The 9,310-nt window shown below is 38.2% G+C and overlaps 2 protein-coding genes across 2 annotated transcripts; one reads left to right on the forward strand and one right to left on the reverse strand.

Moving 5' to 3' along the window:
- Nucleotides 1–2,297: 2,297 nt before the first annotated feature.
- Nucleotides 2,298–4,163, reverse strand: LOC128690610 (crustacyanin-C1 subunit). Its single transcript, XM_053779340.2, has 4 exons — nt 3,975–4,163; nt 3,529–3,613; nt 3,274–3,396; nt 2,298–2,772 (listed from the first exon to the last, which is right to left on the reverse strand). Exons 1-4 carry the CDS (start codon nt 4,146–4,148, stop codon nt 2,525–2,527), a joined length of 630 nt encoding a protein of 209 aa, XP_053635315.2. The 5' UTR covers nt 4,149–4,163; the 3' UTR covers nt 2,298–2,524.
- Nucleotides 4,164–4,438: 275 nt separating this feature from the next.
- LOC128690612 (crustacyanin-A2 subunit) lies at nt 4,439–7,109 on the forward strand. The gene is made up of 3 exons (XM_053779341.2): nt 4,439–4,597; nt 4,700–4,916; nt 6,031–7,109. Exons 1-3 carry the CDS (start codon nt 4,475–4,477, stop codon nt 6,261–6,263), a joined length of 573 nt encoding a protein of 190 aa, XP_053635316.2. The 5' UTR covers nt 4,439–4,474; the 3' UTR covers nt 6,264–7,109.
- The last annotated feature ends 2,201 nt before the right edge of the window (nt 7,110–9,310 follow it).

The following is a 9,310-nucleotide window of genomic DNA, read 5'->3' on the forward strand; positions in this document are numbered from 1 at the left end:
CTAGTTACGCTCATGAGTCTTTTGTCTATATCCTTAAGGAACTTAGATGCACTCTTTCCCCATGAAAGGAGGAGGAGACATTATCTTTCAAAACGGCATTAAGATTATGCACACCATAAGTTTACCACACAAATTCCCTCGATACCGTAAACAATAATAAGGAACAAGGCAAGACACTAAGAGGTCTGAGTCTTTCAGTTTATTTTCACTAAGAATTAACCTTCAACCCTATTCCAGAGATTAATGTATTCTTGACTGGTGGTTAAAAAGGTTACATTCAGCCTTGAAAGAACTTTCAAACCCGAATAGACTGTGGCCACGAACCTTTCTCTTCTTTCCGCTTATTCGTTCAGCAAAGTGAACGGCATGTGAGTCCAGCGGGTCATGCAGGATGCCACCAAGATTATTTCCGCTCAAGAGATGAAAAGTTCGCATTATGAGGCATCTTTCCTCCCAAGTATTTTTTTTAAGCATACATAACAGACTTCACTCTATTATGCAGACCTAAATTTTATCCAAGCTTTGTTATACGAGGGATAGATACTAGCCCAGCTGCAGACAGAAGGTAGAACTAGAGTGTAGCCCAACTGTGAAACACAAAGGAATTTTTTTTACTCACTAACGAAGGAGGTGAACTATATTTTAATTCAGTCGTGATTCACGGAATTCATATTTGTTCTTAAAATACTGTGACTGTGAACATTACACAGTGACTGAACATCACACAGTGACTGTGAACATTACACAGTGACTGAACATCACACAGTGACTATGGACATCACACAGTGACTCTGAATATCACACAGTGACTCTGAATATCACACAGTGACTGTGAACATCACACAGTGACTGTGAACATTACAGAGTGACTTTGAACATTACACAGTGACTGTGAACACTACACAGTAACTGTGAACATTACACTGTGGCTGTGAACATCACACAGTGACTGTGAACATCACACAGTGACTGTGAACACTACACAGCAACTGTGAGCATTACACAGTGAATGTAAACATCCCACAGTGGCTGTGAACATTACACAGTGGCTGTGAACATCCCACAGTGACTGTGAACATCACACAGTGACTGTGAACATCACACAGTGACTGTGAACATCACACAGTGACTGTGAACATCACACAGTGACTGTGAACATCATACAGTGATTGTGAACATCACACAGTGACTGTAAACACCACACAGTGACTGTGAACATCATACAGTGACTGTGAACATCACACAGTGACTGTAAACATCACACAGTGACTGTGAACATCATACAATAACTGTGAACATCACACAGTAACTGTGAGAATGACACGCTGTTGTTACGGTTGGCTAGTTAATTGGGTTTATAGCCTGTCGACTGCTGGAGGGTCATTAATGCAGCACGTAACCAAAACAAAACTATGGATTAAAGTCTCTGTGGATAAACACTGAGAGTTACGAACATCCTCAACTGGTCAAGCCTCGCCATTTAGGTACCTTTATTCCGGAACGTTTCGCCCACATCGTAGGCTTCTTTAGCCGAATTCAAAGGAGACAGCAGAAGCAGTGCTGATATAAAGACGATTTAATCAGTCCAGCACTCTCGAAGACGTTGTTTTGAGGTGGTCAATGGAACTGCCAAGAAAATTAGAAGATTTCTCTAACATATAACAAAATTATCCAGTTAATTTAGGTGTCGATTTATATGATACACCAGGTTAGTGCGGCCATGAAAAGGTGCGATAATTTAAGCCTCCCTTCACGAGTTTGTAATCAAAAGATATTAAAAAGGAATTTCTGCTCTGCTGGCCTTTACAGATCACATGTGAAAAAAATATTTTGAAGACTGTGGACTCATTCTTAAAGGAAGGACTTCGGGGAAATCAGTGTTTAATGTCGGATGTGATGGTGCACCAGCAGTGTTAAATTGGTGTTATATTTCTTACGAATATTCATTATGATGTACGCTTATTAGTTACATTAATAAGATATTGCCATTTACCTTTTGTTATTACCATACTTTTTTTAAAGGCCAAGATCGTCATGCAGATTTTCGAGAGGATTTTCGATCCGTGCTAAATAAGGTCAAGAACGACTCTTCTTAATATCTGGTACTTAATTAACCTAATAACTTAGTTATAAGAAGTTTAATCTATATTTCATACAAATTACCAGAATGTTTTCCTCAATATATATATGAAGTACACCAAGATTTTAATAAATTTTCCGATTTTCGTACTAAACGTTTAAGATGAAGATTAATATTCAATGCATTTTTTTAGAGGCTAAAATTAAAAAAAAATATGTAAACTGTATATTTGTGTATATGTTTATTTAGTACAATATATGAGCGCTATTAATAATTATGTACATGAACAATATCTATCTCATTCTAAAAAAATCATTCATAGAACACGGTTTACGATGTTTTCATACACGAAATGATACATCGATAGATATTACAACCACACAGAATCTCACATTATAGTAAACATTACATAAAAGTAATGTTCTTTATCTCTCATCGAGACGTTTACAGAGTTTTCTGTACATCATAATTGCAAGAAGATCCTTGGACGGTCTTAGTGAAGCGGGAAGTGTCAACATCGATGCTCTTGAAGGCAGCTTCGCACCGCTTCACGAACTTGTCTGCCAGACTTGGGGAGCGAGTGAAGATGAAAGCAAAGTCTGAGTAATAATCGAAGTTGTAGCTGTGGCAGGAGTATATGCAGGCAAAGTTAGTGTAGTCAGTGTCCAGGATAACGTAGGGAGCCGCCCAGGCTGGTGAGGAGAAGCTTTTTTTAGCATATAGTTCTAAAATAGCATCAAATGCAGAACGTGAATAAAAGAAAATATACCGAAGAGACAATCACTGACCAAAAAAAAAAAAATCATTCCGTCAATTATTGCAAAAATAATAATAACTTGAGAATTAACATTTTGGAGAAGTTGTTGTCGTGTGAAATGTTAAATAAAACTGAAAAAAAAAATAGTATATAAATACCCACACGCACACACGAACACTGGCACACACACGAACACAGGCACACACACGAACACAGGCACACACGAACACAGGAACACTCACCCAGGCAAGTTTATGCTTATTTTTACAATGTAAAATCATGTGGTTTCTGATGTGGGATGAGAACGGGGATCCAAAAGAAACCCAGACTCTAGTGGCAATCATCTTATCAACTAGAAGGTTCCCTTACGTTCTGACTGAATGCAACATTAAATCCCCCCCTTGAACATTTTACAAAAGCAACAGGGACAACTTACAATTCTCGTAGTCAATGGTGAGATGAGGATCACCCAGAGGGCTGGGATAGGCCTTCCCATTGCGCTTCAACAAGCTGCCATCAGTAGTCACGCCAGTCGACGTGATTTCAAACTGTTTTCCATCTGTAAAATTAAAATATATTACGTTAATTACCTTGAATGTCTCATATTCGATACCAAACTTTTGTACAATAAATTAATAATGCAGAATATAATAGAAAAAAACTTTCATGGTTGAGAAAAGGGTATATTTACCGAAGGAATATTCGTTGCGGACACATTTATCGATGAGCTGGTATGGGTTGTTGGTGAGGGCGAACTGATACCAGACACCTGCGTACTGCAATGTAAACAAAATTATCATGTTAGTATCAACATATGTAAACTAACATGTCAACAATGGTAAGTAATACTTTATAAAATTCCTCTCCACTAAGATGAGCTTTTGAAACAATAATAAGTTCATTTTCGTGATGAATAATTTGGTAGTTCTGTAATTTTTGCGATTAATGGCTAATAATATCACAGTATTTGTCTATAATTTCAGTAAATGTTGAAATCTGAAATTTATGTTAATTTGAGGAAGAAAAGCTTTTTTTTTTTTTAAACACTCTTCTATAGCGACAATTGTTAATTAGAAAGTAAGTGAAAAATATGATCATTTCATTCTGAATATATGAGTTCCATAACTTAGAACTTACATTGGCATGATTTGGTACTTGCTCGGACCATAGTTTGCTTTCGCCAACAGCAGGACACTGGCCGGGGACGACGAAGTCTGGGATCTTGTCAGCAGCGACGACGGCCACGAGGACCAGCAGGAAGGAGAGTAACTTCATGGTGTGAGGTAAGAGCAGCTTCTGAGTCAGGAACATCGTCGATTGCTTATATAATCCCTGGACCCGTCCCCCACAACTCTCCCTCTGATGCCATCTTCCTCCTCACAGACTTAAGATTTTTCGTAATGAAGTTTATATTTTGTCGATTACATACATATGCTAATTTAGTAATTTCACCATGCCGTATTATTAAAAAAATATACAGTAGTTGTGTAAAGAGAACAAAGTGCGTGCATAAAATTTTTCATAAAATCAACAGAAAAAAGTAGCTACTCATACACTCCGCTGATTTTTTGTTCATGCAGTCTGGATATAAGGAAGGGCATGGGACCAGCATCATCAGTGTAAGAGTATCGTGCACAATGTTCACTACAGTCTTCATTGCCGCTCTCGTGGCCTGTGTTGCTGCAGACGGAATTCCTAGTTTTGTCACACCTGGAAAATGTGCCTCAGTGTCTAACCAGGATAACTTCGACCTCAGGAGGGTGAGTATACAATATTGTTGATTCATAGCTAATTCATATAGACATTCTCTAATGGTCGAGATGTTTATGTTTCCATTATCGTTATATTATTGGCCTCTGCAGTATGCTGGACGTTGGTACCAGACCCACATCATAGAGAACCCCTACCAGCCGTACACTCGTTGCATCAACTCTAACTATGAATATTCCGAGAGTGACTATGGCTTCAAGGTGACCACCGCTGGTTTCACTCCCAGCGACGAATACGTTAAGATTGATTTCAAGGTCTACCCAACTAAGGAGTTCCCAGCAGCTCACATGCTCATTGATGCTCCCTCAGGTAAGTGCAAGATAAACACTAAGAAACTTTACTCTAATTTTGAAAAGTGATTACATAATTTTGCTATTAAGTGTTATTGTGTTAAGTGTATATATATATATATATATATATATATATATATATATATATATATATATATATATATATATATATATATATATATATATATATATATATATATATATATATATATATACATATATATATATATATATATATATATATATATATATATATATATATATATATATATATATATTACACAAGCTCTTACATAGTCAGATAACCATTATAGTCCGACGAAGCGACTGTGTTAATTCTCCGCACTGTGTCGCATACCCAACATGAGGTATCTCGTCCAGTCATGCTTTGACGTCCTTAGTTTGCAGGAATCATCAAGGTTTCAGGCACTGGTAAGGGGGTAGGGTGGATACTGGGGGGAACTGGACAGAAGACCATAGAGTTACCAGGGGTGGGAGTGACCGCGGACCAGTGACTGTGTAGGGTAGTGTTCTGTCTGCGTAGTGGGTCAGGAGCTGTATCTAAAGTCTGCAAGCTGAGCTTGGTGGATCAATTCTTACCCAACAATGTCGGAAAAAATTTGTCTTTCAGATATTAGCTCAAAAAAATCACGACATTTGTACACCGTTTGCTTCAATACTCGTTATTTCATTTGCTTGTTGGGTGAACGAGGAACTGGTGCCCGAGACTTTATTTTTAATTAGCAAAATTGGATACAGCCTGAAAGTGTTGCTACCCTTTTATATACTGGGAACAATAGCTAGCCATCTTTAGAAGCACTAAATTTTCACCCCAATCCAGATGTAATTGAGGTGAATGGTGGTCAAGGACCTCAATGGAAATGAATCAGTTTGTTTAATTAGGTAATCCTAGAGAAATTATAATCAAATTTTATTCTGTAAGACAAAAGGCAAAATGAAAACTTTTGTAATGCACATGAATTATATCAGGTGCCTCATCATTCATCCTTATTCACGATTCATCAATGCCCGTTTCAGTACCCACCCAGTAGTCCTCATCGATAAAGTGGTAGTTTGCCACTGTTATTCTCTTATGTGTTGCACGTGTTTAAATACTCCATTATTTTCGGCAGTATTCGCGTCACCTTACGAGGTCATCGAGACTGACTACGACACTTACTCCTGCGTCTACTCCTGCATCACCACCGACAAGTTCAAGTCAGAATTCGGCTTCGTGTTCTCTCGTACTCCCCAGAACTCAGGACCTGCTGTCGAGAAGTGTGCTGCTGTCTTCAACAAGAACGGTGTTGAATTCTCGAAGTTCGTTGTTGTCCCACAAACTGCTCAGTGTGTCTACAGAGCTTAAGGCCATATTTGAAGATTATGAGTTATTTTCACCTCTGTCATCTTATCAAAGACTTCTTTTTTCTCAGTCTTTAAACAATAGATATATGTTCAACAAGGCTAATTATGAGAAATTAGACTCATGTTCAACACCTGGTTATCGTTATTTGAAGACGTTTAGATAACTTGTAACTTTATCAGTTCAATATATGAATGATATGCGACAACCGTAAATAAGGTAAGACTGGTCTACAGTATTTGAACAATTTTGAGCTTCGGAGAAAAAAAAGATTTTGAGGCGATGGAAATGAATATGACCATACTAACAATCAAATGGTTCAAGAAAAATTTACTTATTTTCAAACAATTACACATTGTGGCTATACGAGGCTACATGTATGGGTTAAACAATAAGGCATTCTGTGTTTGAATCAAGAGCCTATCCCTGTACTGGTTATATTTACCCTTCCTTCCCAGGTCAAGGCTAACAGCAACATGCCTGAGTAGTTACCATTATCAAGAGAGTCCCTTTGCAATTTGAAGCATTATTTACGTATTCAGTGACCTCAAACTAGTAAAGAATACCTAGTTTTATTCACAAAGTATTTTTACTGTAGACCAGAGTAATCAGTCTCTCAGGCTTAAGTTGGTGTTCTTTACCTTATTGCTGATGAACAGTGATGGCTGACACAACGTCACGTTCAACACCCATCAGTGGAACAAATTCTCTATGTGAACCTGGTGACGTGTTATTGCACTTTTTCGAATATATTATAAATATATATGTGTGTATATAGTATGTACAATATATATATAAACTGCGCTATGATGATTATGTATGTGAAACGACGAATAAAATAAATACGGACATGGATATCACTATTCCTCCCCGACACAAAGCATGTCACTGAGCTGGTGTCTAGTAATACTATCACATAACATATTAGTGTGGCTGGGGCTTCTTTGCAGACACATCTTGTTAAACTGACAGTGTGGCTGGTACAGTGGACTACCAGAAGTAGCTGTGTAGTGAACGCAGAATAAATTACAAAATAATGGGCGCACGCCAAGTATTTTCAAAGTGGACATCGACCTTGATTGGTCCTGGTAGTGTCAACCGGAGTTGTATATTATGTATATACAGTGTATGCATAGTGAATGTGAATCTAAATTATGAGGATGCATTCGCTATGCACAAACCTTCTTATGAAGAACGAACCTTCAATACTTTCTTATCCTCGTAAGCTGTAACGATAAATAAAACTTAATTATTGATCCAGGAAGAAGGTGAGATCTTGAAATACTTGTTAAGGATTAATCAAAGGTCCCAACTCATGTATGAAACATGACTATTTAAACCATGTAACGAGCCAAAGGAGACGTTGCACCCATTTACATTGCTTTATCAAGTCACAAACAGCCCACAAATAAGTCACAAACAGCAGACAAATAAGTCACAAACAGCGAAACGTGTTTAATAAAAGCTAAATATAACTGCTTATCAATGTTTTGGTATCTTATTATATTGTATAGTCAGTATATTTCTAGGCTGGCACCTGGGTAGGTGATTCTGACAATGTTGTGTCATACATACCTCCGCCATTTTTTATTTACCGAAAAGCGTCACTCCATGACTGTATGACGCACACACAGTGACTGCATAACGCCCACACAGTGACTGTATGACGCACACACAGTGACTGTATGACGCACACAGTCACTGTATAACGCTCACACAGTGTATAGTACTCACACAATGACTGTATGACGCACACACAGTGACTGTATAACGCCCACTCAGTGACTGTATGACGCACACACAGTGACTGTATGACGCACACAGTCACTGTATAACGCTCACACAGTGACTGTATGACGCCCACACAGTGTATAGTACTCACACAATGACTGTATGACGCACACACAGTGACTGTATAACGCACACACAATCATTGTATAACGCTCACACAGTGACTGTATGACGCACACACAGTGACTGTATAATGCACACACAGTGACTGTATAACGCACACACAATCATTGTATAACGCTCACACAGTGTCTGTATGACGCACACACAGTGACTGTATAATGCACACACAGTGACTGTATAACGCACACACAATCATTGTATAACGCTCACACAGTGTCTGTATGACGCACACACAGTGACTGTATAACGCACACACAATCACTATAACGCTCACACAGTGGCTGTATGACGCACACAAAGTGACTGAATGACGCACACACAGTCAATGTATAACGCCCACACAGTGACTGTATGACGCACACACAGTGACTGTATGACGCACACACAGTCACTGTATAACGCTCACACAGTGGCTGTATGACGCACACACAGTGACTGTATAACGCACACACAATCACTGTATAACGCTCACACAGTGACTGTATGACGCACACACAGTGACTGTATGACGCACACAATCACTGTATAACGCTCACACAGTGACTGTATGACGCACACACAGTGACTATATGACGCACACAGTCACTGTATAACGCTCAAACAGTTACTGTATAACAGTCAGAATACGAGTCTCACATTATACAATACTTTACCTATCTTTTACTACCTTCAGTACCAGAAAAGGAATACAACCCCACGTAATCTTTGTATTTACATTGCATTATTAAATGTATTGTATCCACAGATAACATGCACTTGGGAGGGAAAATATGTATCGTCATTATCAGTTTGTTCTCCTGCGTGTGGACTGTTTGTGAACTTTCCCAGCCACGTTATTGTAATGTTTTTATTCTTTCTAAATCTAATGAAGGTAGGATAAGGATGCAAAATATTAGATCCTAATCCGCAGATATAGTGCGATGACTAGATTCTAACCCATGTAAGAAGATTAAAATCTAAGCCTAATCCCATTACATAGAGAGAAGATCGAAAACTAAATACTAATAGCAAAAATTAAAGACTATATTCTAACATGAAGACATTAGGAAAAACTAGAATTAGACTGAACCACGCAGAGTAAAAATAAAAATGTATCTGGTATCACAGTAGCAATTGTTGATTTTAACCCATGGAGA

The sequence above is a fragment of the Cherax quadricarinatus genome, chromosome 29, assembly GCF_038502225.1.
Source record: "Cherax quadricarinatus isolate ZL_2023a chromosome 29, ASM3850222v1, whole genome shotgun sequence".
Taxonomy (NCBI): Eukaryota; Metazoa; Arthropoda; class Malacostraca; order Decapoda; family Parastacidae; genus Cherax; species Cherax quadricarinatus.